This window comes from Condylura cristata, unplaced genomic scaffold (assembly GCF_000260355.1).
Source record: "Condylura cristata isolate star-nosed mole 26May11 unplaced genomic scaffold, ConCri1.0 scaffold00006, whole genome shotgun sequence".
Classification (NCBI taxonomy): Eukaryota; Metazoa; Chordata; class Mammalia; order Eulipotyphla; family Talpidae; genus Condylura; species Condylura cristata.
This window is the reverse complement of record NW_004567107.1, coordinates 2,022,455-2,046,318: the sequence shown is the minus strand read 5'-3', so window position 1 is coordinate 2,046,318 and position 23,864 is coordinate 2,022,455. Positions and strand designations below refer to the sequence as shown.

The window sequence follows — 23,864 nt, the reverse complement described above, 5'->3', positions numbered from 1 at the left end:
ATCGCGTAGAAACAAGGCCCAGGCCTGCCTGTGCGTCCAGTGACCAGCCAGAGCCCTTCCCTGAACTGAGGCCCAGGCGCTGAGAGAAACCTCAGAGAACCGCTGGGCTTTTTAAGCGGGGTTGCTGGCGCCCCAGAACACTCGCACTCATCATGTCCCGGAGAAGAGATGGCTGACAGACAGGACGTCGCCTGCGCCGCTGGGTCAGCCACGCTGAAGCCAGTGGCGCTCAGACGCCCAGGTGCGGGAGCCCGGAGCCCCGTCAGTGTGCGGCGGGAACAGAGGCGGGCAGGCAGCGACGCAGCCGAGCGCGCAGCGCCCCACCTGCTTCCCTCAGCAGTCTCACTGGAGCCGCACAGCGTGCGTTACACATCACCCACCCACGGCAGCTTTTACTACGGCAGCAGCGCTCAGGCTGCAAAGTCGCCATCTTTACTTACTTGCGCCGTTCGGAGAAGTGTGTTCCTCCCTGGCGCCCCGCGGCAGGCACCTGACACACCGACGCGCGGGCTGCCCCCCCCCCCCGCCCTCCATGTGCTGCGGCCGGACCGCAGCACATCGTGGCGCTATCCCACGGTGAAAGGCTGCCGAATCCCCGCTCGACTAGCTCTGTACCCGGGAGTCACTGGAGACATCCATCAAGATGCGGTCGCCTGAGGAGAGTAAAAGCAGCTCACCTGCATCTCCCTGCCCACCCGGCACAAGGCGCGCTGCCGGGAGAGCTCATCCAGCTGGAGGTCCAGATAGTCCTTTCTTCTATGCATCTCCTGAACATGAGAGGGCAAGTCTTTTTCTGAAAAGGAAAACAAACCATGAGCTAGTTCTAACAGCACGCGGACGCAAGCGCAGGAGGAGAGCCCGCTCTCCACGCTCAGCTGCCCGCAGCCCCGCACCCTGCCCTGGCGCCTGGGAGCCGGGAGGGCCGCGGCGCGCGCAGGACTCACTCATCCTGTGGCTGACTTGGCTGTCCAAGCTGAACTTCAGGACCTCGTTGTTAATAGACTTTTCTGGGCCCAGACGTACTAAATTTATATCTCCACAGTTTCCTGTTGATAAAAATCACAGAGGACAGTCACAAAGCCCACACGTAAACAACATGCTAACACAGAGACGCCGCTCGAGAGCCGTCACCGCGGCCCTGGCGGCAGAGGCTCGTGCGCATCTCAGATGGCCTCCACAGCAGCCCGCAAGGAGTGACCGTTTCTGCCTCGTAAGAGCTGGCGACGCCACGCAAACAGGAGCCCGCGAGTTCACAGCTGCTTCTCCAACTGTGCTCCGCAGACTGTTCCATGGCATGTGGGACACGGTGAGTTCAATGAAAATAAATTCCTGAAGTCCAGGACAGCCCAAAAATACGTAAGGGCTTTTATATATTAATGTTCAACTGATTTCCAAAACACAATCTTACTTGAAAACTCCTTTCTGAAGGTATTTCAGAAAAGCTGCACATCACACCTTGCTACTGCAGAACCTGAAGGTCACAGCATGCTGGAAATTCGGGAGTGTGGGCATTCAAGAAACGAAATACCATTCGCTGGCTAGTGACTTTGGGCGGGCACGTTTTGCATACGGCTCACCCACAGCCTGCGTCACTGCCTGAGCGCCACTCCAGCCTGACACGGGCGCTGCGGGAGTGCAGGCCCTGTGCCGGCCCTGCCTGGAACTCTGGGCGCCGGCACTCAGCCAGAGAGCAAGGCCGCGCCGAGGGCCGTAGTCTCTCCTGGCCCAGCTCATTCTTCCAAATCTGATGCCATCTCCTCTGGCCCACGGTTTCAGAACCGCTAACATCTCCACCAGAGAGGTGGGTGTGATTCATCCACTGGAAACCCACCCCGCCATAAACACCTGGAATTCTCCCTGAATAAGACATCCTTGAAACCGCAGGATGAAGGGTTTGTGAGAATGCAAGAGAAATTGTAGACACCCACAGCCGGCGCAGCCCTCTCTGACCCCGAGCTCCTCTCAGGGAGCGAGGCACACGCGGTGAGACCCAGCGAGGAGCCTGCTCTCAGGCCTTGGAAAACACCGGTGTCCGTCTCACCCTGACCTGCCTCGGGGCTTCTGACCAAAGAAACGCAAGCTGCTGCGTTTGGAGTCTCTCTGCTCTGCTGCTGAAGCCAGTCCTGGCTGGCAAGAGGCGCACCGTCAGGGAACTGCAAGGAAACGCGGGCTGGCTGCGCCCGGGAAGGCGGCTCTGCTCGGCCGTGCGCACGCCACTCCAGGCGGGGGCCGGCGGGAGCTGCAGCCAGTCAGCGGTGCTTGACATCTCCTCCCCATGCCTGGCATCAGGTGATGCTGACGCTCTTCCCATCAGTCAGGGTATTGAAGACCGGGCCTCATCGACGCAGTTTACAGCTCCACTGTCGGTTCAATCCTCCTCCAACTGCAGCTAGCGGGGCTGCTTACTGCTTAGCTCACAGGCTCTCCTGAGGACTCCTGAGAGTAAGCGCTCGGCAGCCGTGACTGGTCACTGGCCCAGCGTCAGTACGAGTGCGTGCGCCCCTGAGGCCAGGCACCACCGAGGCCCTGGCCATGCTACGGTGAGCCAGGCACAGCCCGGCCTCCGCAGGCCCGGCTCAACTGAGCTGCCAGAGCCTCTGCTCTCTGGTCCTTCCTGTTTACAGTTCCTGCTCATCTCCCATCTCCTCCCTTCCCCTACATCTCCAGGCTAATTTTTAACTGCTCGTGAGGACAATACCTCCTCATGAGGACAATACCTCCTCAGAAGGCCTCCCGACTCCTGCCCCGGAGAGTCAAGGTTCACGCTAAGGAGTCAGAGACCCCTGCGCTGTACCCCCACTGTGGGACGGCCAGCTCTGCGCCACAACACCCACCCACCCGGCACGAAGCCCCTCTTCCTCAGGGGACCATCTCTCGGACGCCCCCTGGCACAGAGCCTGGGACCAAGCAGGTGCGCAGCAATACCTGCTACCGAGTAACGAGACTTGCGGGCCACACCCTGCCGGCCGCTCAGGGGTCATCTACAGTGACCCACATTAGACACTGAAAACAAAAATACATGTAGTTGATTTTTCATACCCAAAGGATTCTTCTTGTCTTTACATTTTTCTTTGAATTCGAGGATGATCTTTTTCATCAGCTCATCAACAGCCGCGTTGGAAGGGGCGCACACGAGGACACGGTTCTGTTTGATTTTGGCATTAGAGTTCTCATCCAAATGTCCCCTCCTCTGGGTCTGCAAGTGGCCACACACACAAAGTACTGATGAGCCCTACTATGGAGCTTTAGAGCTCCCTCCTCGCTAGGCTCCCTGATAGTTCAAATAAAAGCAACACCCTTTACAAACTGCTACTAAACGGCTGTCATGGACGTTTACCCTACCTGCCCAGCCTGACTTTCCTACACGCTTACTGTACTCAATCCTCAGTCCAGCCCCAACATGGCCCAGGCACACTCGAGGCACTGCAGACATGGCCCACGACGAGGCCAGGAGACCGCCTTCCTCCCGGAGGCCTCACTTCCCACGGGAGTATCTTCTGCTCTTTCCTCTCTGAGCTTGCCCCTCTCCAGGCACCACAGTTCCTGGCAGTATCGTGAAGATGCACACAGGGAGGAGCGCCAGTACGTGTTCACACACGTAGGCATACGCACGTGTGGCGAGGTCTCACCCACAGTAAAAAGCCTGCACGCCGCGAACAGCACGCCCTCGCACGCTACCTCTGTCAGGAGGCGGTACAGAAGGCCGACAATGGTCTTCGACTTTCCTGTCCCAGGTGGGCCATGAATCAGACAGATCTTGGCAACGGCAGGGGAGTGCTTCACCATGGCATAGGCGGTCTCTATTGCCTTCTTCTGGTCCTCGTTGAAATCTCGTAAGTAGGCAACCTGCACAAAGATACCAGAGTGAGCCGGGCTCCTGAGCAGCCCGTGGAAAACACCTGCGTGAGCGTCCTCTACGTGCCAGATAAAAGCTTCGGCAGGGATCAGACCGGACCCCAAAGTGACCTTTCATCACAGAACCACTTTCATTTCTAGGAAGTCACTTGCAGACCACCACAAATACAACCGTGTTTTGCTTGTGAATCTTATAAAAATGACCCTAAGTTCCCTTCTGTGTATCCCATGGCTCATCCTGTTTCAACAAGCCTGTCCTCACAAAGCAAAACATTCCAGACCTACTTTCCTGTACCCCAACAACAGAGTGAGTGCGCACTCTCAGCCCCGGCCTGAGCCCCTAGCTGCCCCGGAGAGAGGCCAGACAGAGAGCACACGAGGGCCGCAGTGCTGCAAAATGCGACCTCCGTCCTCCGCATTCACTCCAGGCCCTAAGGACGGTTCTCAGGTGAGAAATGTGTGCGCGCACAAAATGACGCCTTGATCTTCGTACTCAGAATAACACCTGCCAAGCCTCCACATCAGTCTTTCAAATGTGAGACGACGCCACTAAGCCTGCCCCCCGCTGCATTTTAGTCACCTGCCATGGTCATGCTGCTGCTCAGGCACCCCCCCCCCAATATTTATTTGTATTTTAAATTTTTTACATCATTCTTCATTTTGTGCATTTTTTCATCTCACTTGTAATCCCGGGGGCTTCCCACCACCAGTTCACCCGTGGGTGTCAGGCACTTTCCATCCTGTCTTTGCCGCCCGCCTGCTTATGCAGTAGCCGCAGGGCGCGCGGGCACCTGGGACGCTGAGGCCCTGACAGAACTTCCTGACTCCCGTCAGCCTGTGGCGGCCACTCACAATTCTCTCCGACGTTGTGGTCAGTAGGTCTTTTGTACAGAAGTCCATGGGGTTTGGGTTCAGAACAGCTCTGGCCAACTGGTTGCGACCACTCAACAGAGACATGGCTTTCAACTTCCTTTGTGTGGTGACCAGAGAGCTGATTACAGTGCACCTCACCAATTCATTTAAGCCGACTGGCAGAGTATCTTGAGTCTGGATGGAAAGGGAGCACTCAGACCTCCCATTACGCACTATCATCAAGGAGGAGAAACACAACTTCAGTTACTTGTGCAAAATGGCATACAGTAAAAAGGTTATTTGGGATTAGGCAACGTATAACTTATGCCTCGTGTGTGACATGCTAGTTCAACAGTTCCCTCAATAGTCACTCAATGCCTCTGCAGAGCCAGGCGGCGCTCCTGTCCGCAGAGGCCCACGCTGGAAGGGGAAGGCAGACAGCACATGAAGGCGTCAGCAGAGCCGAGTGGCCGCAGGAGGCAGAGAAAGGGGGCAAGGAACGAGCAGCATGAGGGAGGGTCACTGTAGGCAGGAGTCAGGGCAAGACACTTGAGCAGAGGCTTCAAAAGCCTCCTCTGAGCAGAGACAGTCTCAGGCGGAGAATCAGCGAGGCGGCCAGTGTGGTGGAAGGGAGCGTGGCGCAGATGCAGTGCAGAGTGGGCTCCTCATGTTCGGCTCAGTAAGGCTCAAAGCCCGGGACAGCTCTGTGCTGGGCAGTGACATGCTCTATCATATGGGGAGAGCGTCCCCTTTGTTGGAAGAGCGAAGAGTAAACCACACTGGGAAAAGTGCAGGCGCGACCAGGCCACGTCGGAGGGCCCACGCAATGGGGGAGACTGCGTGGTCGTGTGGCCCAGCACAGAGACGAGGAGGTGGGCTGGGTTCTGGGCATACTGCAAAGAGGGGTCACTGCTTTGCTGACAGCTGAGACGGCGCCTCTGAAAGGCAGGCTCAAGGGTGGCCTGGAAAAGTGGAAGCACCGAGGCCCACTTACTAGGACAGGAGAGCCTGAAGGAACAGCAGGCGTCAGGAAGAAAACTCAGCTTCCTGTTTGAAATGTCTACTCAAGCTCCAGATGGAGACAATCAGCTGGGGACTCAAGGAAAAAGGACAGTCTCAGAAAAACTAGCTTGGCCACTAGAATCACTTCCTAGACTCTAACGCGGAGATGGCGCCGCCTGCCTGCTGCTCCAAAGCGTGCCCGCCCAGGACAGCGCGGCACGACATGAACACCACAGAGCTTTGCGCGGTCTTTAAAATTCAATGCAAAGAAGGCAAAGGAATAATGGTATGCTACTTTCGTCCCTAGCTGAGACTATGAAAGCCAAACGGGCAACTTGGTGCAGAATGAAGACCATGGCCTGTGCAGCCAAACAAAAGTAGGCCTCAGCTCTGGTCTACCAGTTCCAGCTTGACACTCCCAAGCCTGTTTCCCAGCGAGCAGAGAACAAATCATTCTACTGCTTCGCAGGGCTCTGGAGGAAAGGACGCACGGGCCCAGAGACGAGCGGCACACTGCTCGGTGCACAGCAGGCTCTCGGCCTCAGGGAGGGGGCTCCACAACAGCGCGGGCTAACGGTGGAACAGTAAAAGCCTCAGTTATGTAACAATAAGCGATGTCTGGTCTGCTCGTCAACAGCTCAAAATCCGGACTGGAATGTGACTTAAGATGTGACAGACTGTGAAAGAGGCAATTTGCAGAGCAACACAAGCAGGAAGGGATGTACCAGAGAAGACACTACAAAAGAAAGTTTTAAATCATAAATCTAGAGCGGTAAATTCTGGGTATTCCCAGATGAGTCTAGAAAAACTAGAAACTGAAAGGCAAGTGACCAACCCACCAAATACAGGTTCCGCAGCTACAGAGCAGATACAGGGCTGGGACAAGTGCAATTAAAGGGGATTAAAAGATGACTTTACATCTGACAGGTTTCTCATTATTAGACTTACTGACTGAAGTGCGGCGGAATTTGTGAACATAACCACAGTAATAGTCATAGGGATCTTGCAAGCAGTTTCTCTCCGCATCCTTCTCTCCACTGAGTTTTTCAGGAACCAAAAACACCAAATCATTTTCCTTTGGATGAAGCTGTTTAGCTAGTTCACATTCCTTGAGATAAGCTACGAGACAAGAAGAAATCAGCATTTATATAACTTAGCCAGAATTTTATTTCATTTTTAAGATTTATTTATTATGCACACAAGAATTGGGGTGCAGGCCATAGGTGCGGCGGTGAGGACTCCCCAGAGACAGAGAGGGGAGCAGAGCAGGCAGACTGACTGAAACACACCGCTGAAGGGAGCAGTGGAGAGACAGGAGAGGTCTGCTGCGCCCTGTGGGTCCCTCCCTGGCCAGGGATCCGGGGATCCAACTCCTGTGGAATGCTTCACAGTGCTGTGGCTTAACCCCTTGCACCACCTAGAGAGGCCCCAGCCAGAGTTTTAAATGACTTAAAGGACAGTAAATCCTGGAACTCAGACTCAAGCGAACCCGACGCACCGGTGGGCACTACGGTCCCTGCCACACCAGTTGGTGTTTCGGAGGCTGAGTCTGCAGGGTGAAGACTTTGTCTAGGAAGCTGCTATAAAGCCCAATCCGTGAAACTGCAATATTTAAAGCAGTAGCTCCCAGTTTCAAAATTCCAGGAGCAGCCCAGAAAGAGAAGTATACATGAAAGTCCTGAGCCCACTGGTGACATTTCAGATGAGGGGAGCGCGGCTGTCCAATACGCGGGGCCTGGAGAACAGAACAAGCCCTGGAGTAAGGCGCGGCAGTGCCCATGAACCCCCAAGGCAATGGAACACGGGGGTGCTCGTGTGCTGCAAGGGGCACGTGCTGAGCGACACTTCAACGCAACGCGGCGGCTCCCACAAAACTGCAGACGCCGGTCGGCAGGCCTGGCGAGGGGATCGCAGGCGGCCCGCGCTGCCCGCGGGTCTGGGCCAGGTGCACAGCCACAGGCCAGCCGGGCGCAAGGCCCAGGCCCTCCAAGAACGCAGGTCCGCTGTGGCGTGCAGAAACAGCGCTGAGCACGGGAAGAGGGCGGGCAGCACCAGGAGTCAGACAGCAGAACCAGCGCAGTGACTCCGTTTACAGGAAGTCAAACCACGGCCGACGAGTCGCAGAGCACGGGCTACCTCAAAGGACGGGAGTGAGCAGGCTGCGTACCGGGGGCGGAAAGAACCTTTTACGATGGAAAAATTCTGCCGCTTAACTGAGGTGCACACACGGACGCGCCCTCCGCGCCCGTCACACTGACAGACTTGACGATTTAAGGTAAGCTGAGTGCTCCCCGCAGCCGGACGGTGGGAACAAGCCATGTGTCCACCAGCTGGCACACCCACCCCGTACTAGCCCCCAGGGGAAGGAGAAATGTTCTGACAGGTGGGCAAACCCCGTTGCTCTCTTCCTACACCCACAGGCTGGCCGGGTGGCCCAGCAGTCCTGAGCCTACTGGGCGGCCAGGAGGACACAGAGCATGCGTGATGGGCCGCTGCAGAGGCGAACTGTCGGCTACGGCCACCTCTGCAAAGACAGCTCCCACACACTGAACACGGCCAGGCGAAGCAGGGTTTTATGTTTTCTTCACAGCTCTGAACAACATCTAGAATCACGCTGCCAGCGGGCATGAGGTCAGGGAAGGCCTGCTGAGTGAGTGAAAACGTCCCAAAGTCGGTAAACAACTCCAATGCACACACTTCCCAGAGGGGAGCGCGGGGCCCGCGGGTAAGATGTGGACGAATGTGTGCACGGGGCTGGTTCTGGATGACGACGAGGGCAGTGGCGATTTTACTCCTGGCTGCGGTTAGGCGACGTTCTACAGGGACCCACCGCACCGTCCCCACGGCACACGTACGTGCGCTCGTCCGTAAGTGGGAGGAGAGAAAATCCCAAGGCCAGCTGAGGGTGACAGGATGGGGGATGCCACTCCCGCCCCCACGGTCAACACCCAGAGGTTGGTATTTACAGCTGCCCCGGTGACAACCCTCACTGAGGTTTTAAACATTCTGCGTAAAAAGCTACAAACTCAGAATAGGAAACATCATGGCCCACAAGTTCAACAACACTGTTTCCTCTAAGGGGACGGCTCCTGCAACTGGTGAAGGCCCAAGTTACTTAGGAAAAACTTACCCACAAACTCCCAGCTTTTTTTATATTCAGCAGGAAATTTTCGTACATGCAACTGATAATATTTCTCTTTATTTGGAGAACTCATCCATTCCTGTGCCACCTACACAAAACAGAGTAAGAAAGTTAAAATATCCTGGAAAGCTGGGCCCTCCCTGGTGGCGCAGCGGGTTAAAGCACAGCACTAAGAAACTACAGCCACTTCCGCATGAGTTCGATCCCCGCCTGCCCCAGAGGTGACCACATGGCGCGGCAGACCTCTCCTGACCCGCCTGCTGCTCCCCTCAGCAGTGTATTTCCTCGATCTGCCTGTTCTGCTTCCCGCTCTGTCTCTGGTGACTCCTCTCACCCTCCGCATTTCTGGCCTGTACCCCAGTTCTGTACAAATAAATAATAAATCTTAAAAAAAAAAAAATATCCTGGAAAGCTAATGCCAACCAGTAGACGTGTCCAAAGTGAGCGACAGTGAAATGTAAAACCTGGGCAGGAGACGGAAACATTAAAACCGCCTTCTTAGCCTCCTGCCGGCGGTCCTAGGCAGTAACCGGCTGTCCAAGTGGGGAAGGATAAACTCCCTTCAGAGATGCGCGATTGCCTATGTAGACTGAGGACGAACGCACAGAGCAAGGCTGCGGGCGCCGAGCCCAGACACAAGGCTGCCCCATTCCATGTGCCAGGCAAATGGAGCTGCGGGAGCAGCAGACTGCCATTTACACAAACGCCCTGAGAGGGCACCCTTGTACAAGTCTAACGAAGTGCATACGAGGCCCCCAGCGCGCCTGAGGGAACGCGCCTACGAGCAACTGAGTGGAGACCAGGTCAGTTCGTGGTCAGGAAGATGCAACACTGTCAAGAGGTCAGTTTTCCCCCCCTTAGCCTGCAGGTTCACTGCGATCCTAACCAAAACCCCAGCAAGTCATCAACTTAGGCTGGTTCTTAAGTTCTCGAGAGACGAGAGACGTAAACGCAGAAGAGCCCGCCCAACGCCAAAGCAGGCTGCGTGAGGCCCGACGCCGGCTCCGATGCCTCTCGGCTGCGGCGGCCACATGCCGGGCCAGAGCAGACCGGCCGTGGAGTCCAGCGGCCCTGGAAAGCAGCGATCTGACGTCAGCTCACCCCCCTTCACCAAGGCGCCGGGTGGAGCCCCGCAGAGCAAAGATGGTCTTATAGTAAAAAGGCGGTGGAGCACGTGGACATTCACGTGCCAGAGAATGAAGCCAATTCCAGACTTACACCCCGCACAGAAGTTAACGCGACACGGACCACGATCTGAGTGTAAGTACAAATGAGGGCCGCGCACACACCGACCGCACCCACAGCAGTGGCGCCGGATGCGACACAGCTGCGCGCTAGGTACACCCGCGCAGGACAAACCCCTCCTCACACACCTCGCAGACGCACCCGGGGTAGCCGAGGCACGACCGGCCGCAACGCCTAGGCCGCCCCGTAGGAAGCCCAGGTGACCCTGGGTGCGGAGAGGACTCCTACGGAACGCCAAAGGCAAGGACCGTGCAAGAAACAACTGAGAAGCGAAACTTTCCTACTATGAACATTTCTCTGTAAGAGACGACGTCAGTGAAGACAAGTAACAGACTGGGAGAAAGTCTCTGCAAAAGACACATCTGATAAAGACTTACCCAAAATACACAGAGAGCTCCTAAAACTCAACCAGAAAAGAAAATGACTGAATGAGCCCTTACGACACACCCATCGGCACAGCCAAACGCGGGCCAGAGGCCGGCAGGTGGGTGGGCATGGTGCGGGCCACTCCCAGTGCGAACGCAAGACGCACCTCCAGCCGCCCGGGCGGCAATTTCCTTACTAGTAGCGCAGAAACTGCACCACTTGCTTCCCCCCAGTGGACTGGAAACTTCTATCACACAAAAACCAACAGCTTCATTCGTGACTGTCGAGATTTGGAAGCCACCAAGAGGTCCTCTGGCCGCTGACTGGACATGCTGGGCACACCCGCTGAGCGATATCACTCAGCGGTGAGAAGAAACGAATCGTGAAGCTGTTTCTGCACCAGTGGAGACTCGGTCGTTGTGTTAAAGGGGCGGGGCAGGGAGGGTGAGTGGAGCAGAGGACAGTGGAGCTGTGCTGCTTGCTAACCTGGCCAGACGCTGGCCCGTGACATCAACCTGCCCGCGTCCCCCACTCCACACCTAGAGCACCCGCAGGCAGCAAGGCGACCGGCGCTTCACAAGCACCCGAGCCTGCACACGACCCGGAAGTCAGCTCACCAACTGGTGAATGTAAAGACCGGTGTGGTGTAGCCATGTGATTGTTACTTGGCTATGAACAGCATGACACCGAGACATACTTCACACACGAACGTCAGAAACACGACGCCAATGGAAAGAAGTCAGCTGCCGAAGGTCTCAGCCTTTACCATTCTACTGATAGCAAATATCCAGAAAAGACAACTCTAGAGAGACACAAAGTAGACCAGGGTCTCGCCTGGGGCTGGGACAAGGACAGAGTGAGAAAGTAGTCACAAGAGATGGTTGAGGGCAGTGGCCGTGTTCGAAAAGTGGACTGTGACGCGTACACGGCTGGCAACTTACTGAAACGTACTTGTTTGTATTCTCTGAAAGGGGGGAGTGTGTAGTGTGTAAGTTATGCCCCGGTACAAGTAAGTGTGTCCTAGTGTGTATAAGCGAGAAAAAGGAAGGAGCAGTAAAACCGCCATCGCTGCTTAGAGCTGAGCACCTACCCGAGCACCCAGGACGACGCGAGGCGTTCCCGCTGCAGCACACGGGCGGGCAGGCATTTCTGGCGTAGCGTTATTTGGGCCCAACATTAACTCCTAGAGCAACCCCACGAGCCAGAGGTGAGAGGACCCCCGTGTCCAGCGGCCTCCTAACGACTGCTGAGCTGGTGCCAAGGGAGTTTAGGAGTATTAGTGACTCTACCGTAGAACTTGGTGGTTTGCCCATTCGATGAGGTCAGTTTTACTGGCTTATAACCATTGGTCCTGGGGAAAAACTGAAGCCAAGAATGGCATGGGCCAACACCCTCACGCTGATGGACAGCAACGGTGCGAGCAGGTGCCCAGCACGACTCGGCTCAAAGCAATCCGGGCGCGTTCCAAGCTTGCAGCCGCCGCAGCGGCAGCCACGTGCGTGCGGCGGCTGCCGGCGGAGCTGGGCGGGGCCCGCCGAGCAGGGGCCGCGGGCCCAAGCTGCGCATTCGCATCGCGTCGGCAGCGTGCTGAGGCCCCCGCGCCAGCAGGCCGCGCTGGGAAGGGCACACAAAGAACTGCCCCCAGCCCCGCCGCCACCGTGCGGGAGGCAGGCCACGGAGAAACGGGCCACGCGGAGAGCTAGCTCTCCTGTGAGCTTACAGAACTTATAAAAAAAAATAAAGAGGGGTTCAGCCGTCTCACACTGAGGACAGGGAACAGGAGAGGGTGGCGAGGCGCAGGGCTTGAAGACGGTACTTCCTACAGCGGGAAGCCGACAGAACACATCAAAGGCAGATAGAGGGCGCACCAGAAGCGAGCCGGGAAGCGACCCGCCGAGGGAGCCACTCAACGCAGACAGCTGCTCTGGCCAAGAGCTGCCTGCCGTTTCCCGGAAGGGGCCTTCCAGACGTGCTGTGACGGTCCCACGACGTGTGCAGTACGCGTGCGACTGAGCTCATGCTGCTCTGAAATGGTACGACTACAAAAATGCCCGGAAGAAGACACTTAGAGAACGGACAAGCACCACCCACCTCAGGGAGAAGAGAACCAGAAACGTGTCCACCCTAATTCAAGGCCGTGAGTGGCTGCTAAGTGCCTTGCAGCAAGGACAAAGGCTCGGGCAAGCAGTTACCCAACGGCGAGCAGAAAGCGCTACTTTCTCCAGCTGCTTTAGCTGTTGGCGCTGGCCACTACGCTCCTGTTTTCCCGTGAGAAGTGATTCCCATCCACTCCGCTGCTGGGCCAGACAGAACTGGGCTCTGTCGGTCAGCTGTTGCTAAGGCCCCTGGCCACTGCCCCAGCGGGGGCCTTGACCCGGCAGCAGGTGCAAAAGCAGCTTCCCAAGCGCGGCTGAGATGCGACTGCTCCTGCTCCTTCACCACCGGCGCATCCTAGCCCTGGGGGTCCGCATCCCTCTGCCGGCACGGCCCCCCCCCCACGCCTCCCTCGGCTGGCTGATCCTGACCCCCACTGCCTGCAGACGGGCCCAGCCCCTGGCACTGCATTCCGGGAGGCCTGGACCCAACCCCTTGATCTCAACCGTTCACTATCTCTGGGCCTGCAACACACTCGGCACGCACAGGGCACCCCAGATGCGCTAGGTCAATCTTTACCCCACGGTGCTTCATTTCACTTGTAAGCATCTTAGTGCATATTCAAGCTTCTGTCCTTAAGGAATTTGAAAACCATAAAAAATCTACTTCCCGCCCTTGCCTGCTCTGGGAACACCAAGAACACCCTCACGGGCACACGGACGCTCGCGCCAGCCCCCACGGACCCCCCCAAGGTTCAAATTCAACGCGGACCCTGCGCCTTACTGGGCCGCCAGGAGGGCGGGCCGGGCGTGCTGGGCTGCGGCCGGCCTGCGGGAAGAGCGATGCTCCCGCCCAGTGGGAAACTGGAAGGGTGCGACGCAGGGAGCAGGGTCAGCAGGGTTGCTGCTCCGTGCAGGTCGATGCCCGTCACCCTGTGCTGCCTCCCCAAGGAAACCAGGGGAAGTCCTCTGCCTGGGTCCCTTTTTGGACGCGGCGGAGGGAGCGGCTCCTCTCACAAGCCTGAGTGAGAAGTGCCACTTCCTCCTACACCCGCGACAGCGAGCGCCAGCAGGGCGGTCCCAGTCGGCAGCCCTAGGCGAGCGGGACACAGTGGCACACGGCCCGGCGCCTGCAGACTCCGTGCAGGCCAAAGGTCAGGCGTCCAGCTGCGCTCCTCGCGCAGCCGCCAGAGCAAGGCCACCAGGGCGCGCGCCGCGGACAGGCACTTACTGTTTCAAAAGTATTCAGCACCATCAGGGGGAAAAACACACTGAAGTACTCTCTGTAGTCCTGAAAGCGGACCGGCACCGGTCTCGAGATGGACTGGCACAGGCTCGCCGGGGGCCCGCACTGATCGAAGATCACAAACATGTCGTATTTCCACTTCAAGACCTCTTTAACGAAGGCGTCGGAGATGGACTGCGACAGCAGGGGGCTGCTGGCCGGCGAAGCCGGGGAGAAGGGTCTGCTCTCAGCAAACGGAAGTCTGCCGGCCGGCCTGCTGGGGGTGCTCGGGGGCGGCGAAGGGACAGCACTGCACACACTCTTGCCCTCCCCCACCGGCTTCGGGGTCACCAGGCAGGCCGGTTGTGGTGCTTTCACAATGGACTGCACCCCATTTGACTTGTTTTTCAGAGCTGGGGGGAGCACAGCGTCATTTTCCAAAGACCTGGAGAGGTTAGCACTGCGTGAGGTACAACTGAAAATCTTAGTCCTGGAAGGCCGCAGGGGCTTGGAGGCCGGCAGGGGCAGGGCGGGCTTGCGGAACACGCCTTCATCGGCGGCTCTGGCCTCGGCGTGGGCTGGGCAGCAGTCGCCCGGGGCTGGCACAGCTTCGTTGCAATCTCTGTGCCTACACGTCACACCGCTCGGAGCGTCCAAGTGAGGCCGCACGGGGGCATCTCCGCCCACCTGAACTGCGTCTCTCCTCTGGGCGGGCTCGGGGACTGCATCGCTCTCGATCTCCATCTGTGAACACAAATCCATATCTTCAGGATCGTTCTGTGTTAAAAACAAACTCTCGTCCTCCGCATCGCTGCCGGCCTCGGGTTCTGGCTCCTTTCGCGTGGCCAAGGGTGAGGTGCGGACGCCCCCTCCTGCAGGGCCCTCGGACACGGAGGCAAGGGCCTCACTCGCCAGTATTCTTCCGTTTAGTGCCACAGACCCACACTGGCTCACAGGAGAAGTGTCACTGGTCGCCTCGGAAGCACACACTGCTTTCACGGATTCTGGCTCAGACGTGCGCTGGGTCAACTTTCCGTTACTGGCTGCAGCTGCTTCGGCGCCTCGTTTACAATCTGAGCGACTGGAGTCTGGCGCGACCACATCGTCGGGACTCTGTGCTGGGCGGGGCCTGGCGTTTTCGTTCTCAAAGCGTGCGTGTCTGTTTTGTGGTGCTTTGGGTCTCACCTGCCTTCGCAGCTGAAGATCCTGACTCGTCAGCAGTTTCTTGTTATTTTTAACAGAGAGAGTCTGAGGAGTGATCAACTTAGTCTTCTTTCTGGTATCAACGGCTCCCACGGTCTTGCCATGGTCACGCAACTGCACTATGCAATCCAAAGAGCGTTGCGACAGCTCAAACGCCCTGCGAGGAGCCTTCTTCAGGCCAAGTTTCTCCACTGTGGACATGGGCTCAGGACACTGGCGAGACTTCTTCGGAGGCACAATAGCAGGCGTTGTCCTGCAGCTTATATAGTTAGGATTTTTATTCTGCCCTTTCTTGGTATCTGGATGTGTTTTCTTAGTTTTAGAGACTGGGACCTTCCTGATGGGTTTAGAGTAAGCACGAAGCTTTGGAGAAGACTTCTTTAGAGCGGCCCCGGCGCTGTTCTCGGAGCTTGAGTTGGGACTTACAGTCTTTATGTCAGTAATTTTAAAATCGCCGTCAGTCAGCTCTCTCTCACTGAGAATATCAGACTGGTCCTTGCTGCTGGCAGATGACGACCTTACAGGATCTTCGGCTACCGGTTTTTCAAATCGTTTTCTCTTTGTTTTAAAAAATTCTGTGACAGAAACACCAGCACCCTGTGCTTCTGCACGTCCTCCGGGGCCCTCTGCCACCTTTTCCATGGCCTCTTCAAACTCATAACTAGGATCACAAGTCCAGTGGTTTGTGACAGCAGCTCTGCGTGTCACACCCGACTTTCCTTCATCCTCTTGAGTGGAATGCTTGTCATCCGGCTTCTGATCTTGCCAAACTGAAAACACTTCATGGGGACTTTCAAACTCAAAAAACTGAGACTCAGATTCTTCCAGCTGTAAAATATCCATTGCCTCCTCTTCCTTTACCACTCTTTCCACACACACGTCAGTGATCAGAGCACGCGGCTCTGGATATTGCTTCTCCACGCACACCTTATCTTGTCTGATGTGGGTCTCAAACTCCAGCATTCTTGCATCGTCGTCATCATCAGAATCTGAAATAATAATAACCTGTCCACAGCGGGCTGCCGCAACGGTATTCTGGTTTGTTACAAAACACCTTTCATCTTCTTTCACTTTTCCTTGTAGAGGGGACAGACTCTTTTGAGTTGAATCTGAGGGAAACTTAATAACACTGGCTTGAGCTATTAAAGATAACTTGTGGAGGTCTCTGTCTACCTGCGAATCTGTTAGGGTGTCAGACGAAGGACTGGCGCTCGAAGCCTGCTCTCTCAAGGCGGAGGAAACCTGACCAGCACTCGGGTCACTGTCCTCTCTCGATTCAAACACAGCTAAAGGGTCTTCAAAGGGCGGTGTTTTCTTCATGAAAGCACTGGTCATTTCTGTAAGAGAGACCAGATCTTTATCACCAGCAGAACAGTCCTGAACGTGATCACTGTTTTCACAGGAAGAGAAAATACCTAGCTCTTTCTTAAATTGTTTTTTCAGCAACAAACTGCTTTGAGACTTTTGTTCTCCATTTTCACCACCCAGAACACCGTTAGGATCTAAACCCACACTGTGCGCGAAGCCATCCCCTTTCTGACCTGCTGCATCTCTCTTTGCATAGAAGCTCTCAATGTCTGACAGAGTCCGAGTTGCCTCGAAATTGCCGACTGACATACTTCTCCTGTGCTGTTTCTTTATTACATGTGACAACTTAGCACAGATATCATCCTTTTGTGCTTTTTTTGTTTTTGAGGTTTTGCCAAGAGCATCATCCTTCAAGGCCAAGTCCTCACTTGGTGCGGCCCCGTTCTCCACAGAATCGCTGCTAGAATTAGCTAGTGAGCGCGCTGGTATCACTGCGCCCCCGCCACATCCCCTTTCCGGACCATTTCTTGAAATGCTCCTCTTTGGCATGTAGGAAGGATTCTCTTTTACAGACTTCTGCTTCCTTGCATCCATCTTGACGGAACCTGGAGCTTTCTCCAAGTGGTGGCTTTTACTAGCCTGCTTCAAGGATAGCTCAGCTGAGAGGTGGTCTTGCAGCTTTGAATCTTTTACGTAATGTTGCTTACCATCGTCTGCTACGGCGCTAGTTGCTTTGACCAATACTCTCTCTTGCATGTGAAAGGCATCAGCTTTCACTGGTTCTTTAGAAAATGTCGGGCTGGAGTTTTCCAGACAGTGCACGTGTTTTTTAGATTTCTTCCCTGTTTGCTCATTTTTTTCTTTTTTGTAAGCTGCAGGAGGGTTTTTACAGGCAGGCGCCAGTTCCACATAAGTGCTATACTGAGGAACCTTGAATTTTATGTTTCTGATAATTTGCTTTAAGCAAGTCTGTAGTTCATGGGTTTCCTGACTAGTCAACTGCCAGCCCAGAGACAAATTTCCCCGCAGGAACAGGTTGAGCTTATCCCAGAATCGCTTACAAAGCGTTTGCTGCCCCAGCTGATAGCCTTCTTTGAGGAGACTCCGGATCAGCTGCACACAAGCAAGCTGCACGGAGTTGGATGGCAGCGCATGCAGTGCCAGCGAGGACGCCACGGCTGACCCCCTGGAGCAGCTGCCAGCGGACTTCTCAGACGTCCGCGCGAACGCGGTGGCAGGAAGCTTGGCACACTTCACCACCGCCTCCACCCACTGCTGGGAGCTGACCCACAGCAAGTGCAAACACCTTTTGTTTCTATGCAGCTCAATCACTGACACCAAAATGAGAAGGAAAAACTCAGTCACTTTGTCACACATGGCATCTGCTTGGCCGAGCACGTCTCTGACTTCGGAGTGGAGATGGTGGATGACCTCCACGATGTAAGCCACGCCCAGGTCCTTCAGGTCCATGAGGGACTGAACGAAAGGGATGAACCACAGAAATGTGCTGTTGTGAACACGCATGTCTTGACCAATGTCCGACTGGAGCACGCTGGCTAGTGTTTCCATCTCTTCATACATGTTAGGGCAGTAATCTGGGCAAATGGCTGATCTCCACCCCAAGTCCTAAAACGAAAGAAAAAATGACATTCAGATAAACAAGGGGCGCTTGTGGTAGGTCTAACACAGAAGCTGCAACAGGAAAATAGTCTTCTTTTTTTTTCGTGGCTCTCTGAACGGGCTCATTACATACTGTTTTCAACACATATACCCCAAGAAATCTGGAAACTTGAATTATGAGGTCATTTTCAGGTAAATTTATAAATTCTCCAGACACTTGGCCCTTCTCCACAGATGCCTGCGACTTCTTGCCATTTCACTCATCTCCCCACCCCATAAACTCCCAGTTCCCAACTGCAGTGACGACTTCGCCTCCCCGCGTACACACGGGAGCCGGGGCCCACCCTCCACGACAGCACAGCACGGCACAGCTGCCCAATCAGGACGCCTCCCTGTCGCAGGGGCGAAGCCAGCAAGTCCGCTATGTCCAACATGCCTGAGTGGCCCAGAGGCAATCCAGAGCACAGCACGTCTCAAAGCTTTATACCTTTTTGGTCTTCTCAGGGTTATAATTGTACACAATCTGGCTGCAAGACACCATGTCATCCAAAAGTGACTCCGGTTCATACTTGGTCCTTAAATATTAAGAATAAAGAGAAATCACTGAAATGAAGTAAAAAAGAAAAAGGAAAAAAGACCTACTGCCCAGTCACGGCAGATGCGCTCTGCATGGCGTTACGCCCTACGTGCTCGCCGCACTGACCTTGCAGAGCTGTTCCGTATGTTCTGGATCTCTCTGTTGTAGCTCGCATTGTTGATGATTGTCTGAAAGGCCTCAATGGGATCAATAAGTTGACCCCAGACCTTAGATCCAAGGCGATCGAGAATCACCATGAAACAGTGTAACGCTGGCCAAAAAGGGTCCACACTATCATCTGAAACACAGCGTTGAAATCACCGAGTCACACAACAATCAGAAAGGGGCACGAAAGAAATACTGAGAAGCAAGCAATCTCTGGAGGTGGCAAGAAAACGGACAGAAAAGTAGTTAGTTGAAAGTGCTGCGAACCAGGGGTTTTTAAAAGTTGACAAAGTCATTAAATGTTTTGCATTTTCCAAGCAATGCCTTAGGATACTAAGACGTTTTTAAATGGGGAGTGATTAGCCTCAGTAAAAGCTTTCTCTAGAGCCCTCCCTGGTGGCGCAGCGGGTTACAGCACAACACTGAGAAGCTAAAGCTGCTTCCGCATGAGTTCGATCCCCGCCTGCCCCGGAGGTGACCACACAGTGCAGCTGCCCTCTCCTGACCAGCCCGCTGCTCCCCCCAGCAGTGTACTTCCTCGCTCTGCCTGTTCTGCTCCCCACTCTGTCTCTGGTGAAGCCTCTCGCCACCCCTGAGCCTCTGGCCTGTACCCCAGTTCTGTATGCACAAAATAAATAAATCTTTTAATAAAAAAAAAGTGATATATTTTTAAAAAAAGCTTTCTCTTATCTCTTTGCTACATCCAGAAGTCTTTCCTGCTCAGCTCTTCAACTTCTTCCAGAACTTAATACTACCCGCAGCGAATTAGAGGGGAAAAAAGGAGAGAAAGGAAAACTAGGTATTTACAGGTCTAAGAAAAGTCCATATACAACCAATTCTGGTTTAAAAGGACCCGGCACTTACACCTGGCTGCTGTAACGGCTGAGCGGATCCCTTAGCCAGCGTGCAAGCAGACAGGTGCGTGTCTCTATTTCCTGACCCCAACGTGTTTATCCCCTATGTGTGATGCCACAGGCAGGAATTCCCGTTCTTCACAAGCTCTCAGCTCTAGTCCTTTCCTGCTTCTCTATCAGACACAGTGGCAAGGCTCTGCCCTACTCCAAGGCCTCCTCTGCTCTGTGACGTCTCCAAGGACAATACAAAGAACCGGATCAGACACCTGAAGATCTTGCTGTTATTTCTTTGCAGTTCCATTTCCCACACACCCTCAATCATACCTCTTCTACAGCAAAACAGACTTCTGGTTCAGCCAGACTAAGCGCCCGCAGGCCTTCACAATTAGCACCACCTGTAAAGATCCTCGCCAACCTTCAAGGGCAATTCAAAAGCCTCCTCCCAAACACTGACCCCTAACCACCCACGGTCCTCTCCGAGGCAAGCATTCTCAGAACACCACTGACAATGTGATTTAGAACCTACAGCTTTATTTTCCTTGGATTCTTTAAGACTTTATTTTTCAATTCACAATCAGGGTCTTCTTGTTTACTTTTTTATCCTTGCTGCAGCTAACAGTCTGATGTCTGGTAAGTGCTCATGTAAGGAAGAAAACCCTCAGCTAGGAGATGAAGGCAATTATGAAAGTTTAAAGGTTAGGGAAGCTGCTCTAACAGAAGACAGAATTCTAGCTGCACAGGAGGAGCAATGAACAATTCATGTAGCAAATGTTGGACAAATAATTAATCGGGAACAAGCTAGGAAAAAAAATTGTGATCAAGAAGAGTATCATACTGGGTCCTCCCCGGTGGGAGCTAAAGCCACTTCCACATGAGTTCCATCCCCCCATGCCCTGGATGTGACCACAGGGCGCGGCAGACCTTTCCTGACCCGCCCGCTGCTCCCCTCAGCAGTGTACTTCGTCGATCTGCCTGTCCTGCTCCCCACTCTGTCTCTGGTGAAGCCTCTCACCACCCCTGCACCTCTGGCCTGTACCCCAGTTCTGTATGCATAAATAAATCTTTTTTTAAAAGAGAGTATCATATTTTAGAATTTCCCCACAGAGAGTTTCTATTTATGCAAATTGCCTTAAAAAAAAAGAGAGAACGACAGGGAGAAACGATGTCTTCACAGGCTCTGGCCACGTGTCTTGACTGACCCGTCCCCATAAGAAGAGCACACACCATTATAGGTCCGCCCTGACCAGCCTGACACACCCCTGGGTCAGGGGCAGGGTTGAGGCACATGGTAGCTCCAGAGCTTTCTAGACTGTCCACGACACGGTGCAAGAGCTCTTTCTGCAGTGATGGCAAGTCCTATGGACACACTGTGACACAGGCCGCTGGACACATGCGGCTACCGAGAACTCGAAGTACAGCGACTGGGACTGAAGAGCTGAGATCCGTATCGGCCACATGTGGCTAGAACCTCACGCTGGAACCCTGGAGGACCGAAATGAAATGAAGAAGCAGGAAAAAGGGAGACAGTGGGAAAGGGAAGGCTTTTCTTCTGATGTCAGCACAGATTTACCTCCTATAGGTTCTAGTCTTGATTCTTCCATTCAACAAGTGTTTCAACACGAAAATGAAGGTAAACTTCCCCAGGCTTCAGTCTCTTCTTTGATGAAAGCAGGGTACAGAGTTAAACTCTAAAGGTCCCTTTCTAATGCAAAATTCTGAATCTGTGACCAAAACTGTAACAAGTTCATTCTTTTCTCCACATTGTGCACCCCAACTCTTGCAGTGACAGGGCTATTTTAAAAGTGCGTCATCACCAGATTCAAAAGCATTTAGCAAGTAAAGTTCATTACCATCTGCTTGCCTCTCCATGGTGTGAAGTATTGACTGCATGAAATCATTTTGCTTTTCTGAGCCCAACAACAGTGAATCCATGGCTTGCTCTTCGAGAATGGTCAGCAACATGCAAATACCTGTAAGATCATTTATAAAGTTTTCTTGGATTAAGTAGCACTATTCTAATGCCTTTTTGGGTTTAGCATAAAGAGCGCCACGTCAGAGGGACAAAGCAGGACAGCGCAGTTCCCCAAATGCCTGAGCCAGTCACGGTAAGTGCTTCCCAGCACACGGCAGACTCCCTGGAGACTCAAAAAGGAAATGACACGAACTTGGCTGGAAACCAGCCAAGATGACCACCGCGCCACTTGCATTCCGCCACCAGATTTCATGAACTCATCACCGCCTGTCTTGACATGTGAGGCTCAGGACCACTTTGAGCCCATGTAGAAACTTGCTTTTTCCTCCAGGAAAATATTTTGCATAGGGGAAAACGGGCATCAAACTACTTTTTAAGAATTAGTTCAAAGTGTCTAATGTCTACCAGCTGTCAAAGTTAACCACCATACTAGTATTTTGTGGCATCTAAGTTTGAAATATAAGACCTGCCATGGTTGGAAACCTGCGTGAAACAGGTGGTTTCTAGGATAAAATTTTAAAACAGGATGTGTAGTGGGAAGTGAATTTAATGACACTGGGAACTGTAAAGTCCTCCCTGGCCAGTCTAATCGGACTGCCCAGAGGCCGCTTCAAGCGCAGGCTTCCGGCCCCTCACGGGAGCAATGTGGAAACACACGCGGCGTGGCGTGGAAGCACTCACCAAGCCAGTAGTTCTTGTAGTTGGCAGTGTCGTACATGTGTGAGGGGAGAAGAATCAGTTTGCCCTTCTCAAGGACAGATGAGGTATAGATGTCCGGACTTTCCAAAAGCCCCAACTCAATGACTTTGAAAAGACAAGTCAAAACTTCCTGTAAGTCATAGTAGTCATCTCTGTCCACTTTTCCCAAGTTCCTTGCAGTCAGGATAGCCCAACGTCGAACCTGAAAGTGTAAGAGATTGGTTACTTCGTTCAACGTATGCCCACATGAAGAACCTTAAGAAAACAGGTTTCTCTGAAGCTCAAGACATTAGACATTAATATACTAATCATGCAATGTGTGGGGCTTAAACAAACCCTAACGAACATGTGCAATAATCATTTCCATTCATTTAAACATTGGCTGGCACTGCATGAGGAGATTTCTATTAGCGGGAGGCTTTAAAAGCGCTTTTAAATATCAAACTCTCCAGTGGGCAAGATGCTCTGATGTCTGAGATCTACTCTAACGCGAAGGAGACCAGAACATTGTAGTTGCTAAAACTGAGCAAGGAGGGCCCCGCCGGAGGTGCAGCAGCTGCTCCCCTCAGCGGCGCACTTCGTCCATCCGCCTGCTCTGCTCCCCACTGTCTCTGGGGAATCTTCTCACCACCTCTGCACCTACGGCCTGTACCCCAGCTCTGTATGCATAAATATTTAAAAAAAAAAAAAAAACACTGAGTAATGGATGCCGGCGGGTTCATACCACCCTGCTTTTGTATACTTGAGTTCTTCCATCACAAAGTTTTAAAAAAGGAAAAAAAATGAAGAGAGGTCTCAAAAGCCATCAACAGTCACCTCTGAATGGCAGTGTAGCATAGGGAGGAGAATTTAAATCTCCTGTAGGCTATCGATTAAGTGCCAGAACAAATAGCCAGCGTCGCCCTCACAGTGCGAGCGCGGCTACACACCGCTGCCGGGCACGCACGTGTGGGCCGAGGTTTGCGGGGCCCCATTCTCCGCCCTGCTGCTTCCCGGTTCCCTGTGCACTCCCGCTGCACGGCAATCCCACCTGGACTTCTCTGACACTCGCAGGTGTTTTGTTCCAGCCACATTTTTCAGCTTATGTGGCCTCTTGAGTAAAAGACATCCAAATTCTTGCTGGCTTCTTTTTTTTGGGTGAGGGCTAGGGAGCCAGACTTCTGATTTATGCTATAACCCTTCAGGACACACTTGCAACTCTGGCCTGTGCATGGACCACTTTTAAATACTGGTCTTTCTGATACAAAAAGCATCCCTAAACTCACCATCCAATGCAAAAATGTAGGTCCCCTCGCCAGACACACACCTTTCTCCACAGGCCTCCCAAGCTGGGACAAACGTTATCTTCAATTCCAAGCACGTCATTCCTCATTTTCTTATGTTCTAGCATTTACCTGAATTGCTAAAAGTCGTGCAGTGTTTTGTTTTTGGCTTAAAAAAAGGGTTTCCTCCTATGAAATCTCTAGAGACTTTCGTTAAATGCCTTATAATTAACATTTATCATTTAGTTTCAAGTTGACCATTGGTTTTGAGTTACCCAACACCCCCCTGGGCGAGCACACTAATTTACTGACTCTCCAGCAATGAAGCACTTGGGCTGTTTCCAATTTTTGATTTCTGGGGCAGAGTGCTATGGAATTTCTTACATATCAAGCACATCCTGTTCTAAACATTTAAGGTATCCCC

At 53.6% G+C, this 23,864-nt stretch overlaps 1 protein-coding gene across 3 annotated transcripts in view; it reads right to left on the bottom strand.

Annotated features, from left to right (window-relative positions):
* SETX (senataxin) overlaps positions 1–23,864 on the bottom strand; it is a 47,014-nt gene that overhangs the window by 13,775 nt on the left and 9,375 nt on the right. Inside the window, exons 5-17 of one of the 3 annotated variants that reach the window (XM_012721426.1) lie at positions 22,161–22,380; positions 21,358–21,477; positions 18,615–18,786; positions 18,399–18,486; positions 16,525–17,917; positions 13,787–16,320; positions 8,840–8,939; positions 6,658–6,828; positions 4,708–4,940; positions 3,679–3,846; positions 3,040–3,196; positions 945–1,046; positions 678–793 (exon numbers count right to left, since the gene is read on the bottom strand). In XM_012721426.1, the coding sequence (XP_012576880.1) occupies positions 678–793; positions 945–1,046; positions 3,040–3,196; positions 3,679–3,846; positions 4,708–4,940; positions 6,658–6,828; positions 8,840–8,939; positions 13,787–16,320; positions 16,525–17,917; positions 18,399–18,486; positions 18,615–18,786; positions 21,358–21,477; positions 22,161–22,380 (5,574 nt within the window). Of the gene's footprint in view, positions 1–677; positions 794–944; positions 1,047–3,039; positions 3,197–3,678; positions 3,847–4,707; positions 4,941–6,657; positions 6,829–8,839; positions 8,940–13,786; positions 17,918–18,398; positions 18,487–18,614; positions 18,787–21,357; positions 21,478–22,160; positions 22,381–23,864 lie in introns of all 3 variants that reach the window. The other 2 variants (XM_004677870.2, XM_012721427.1) reach the window with 2 other exon arrangements.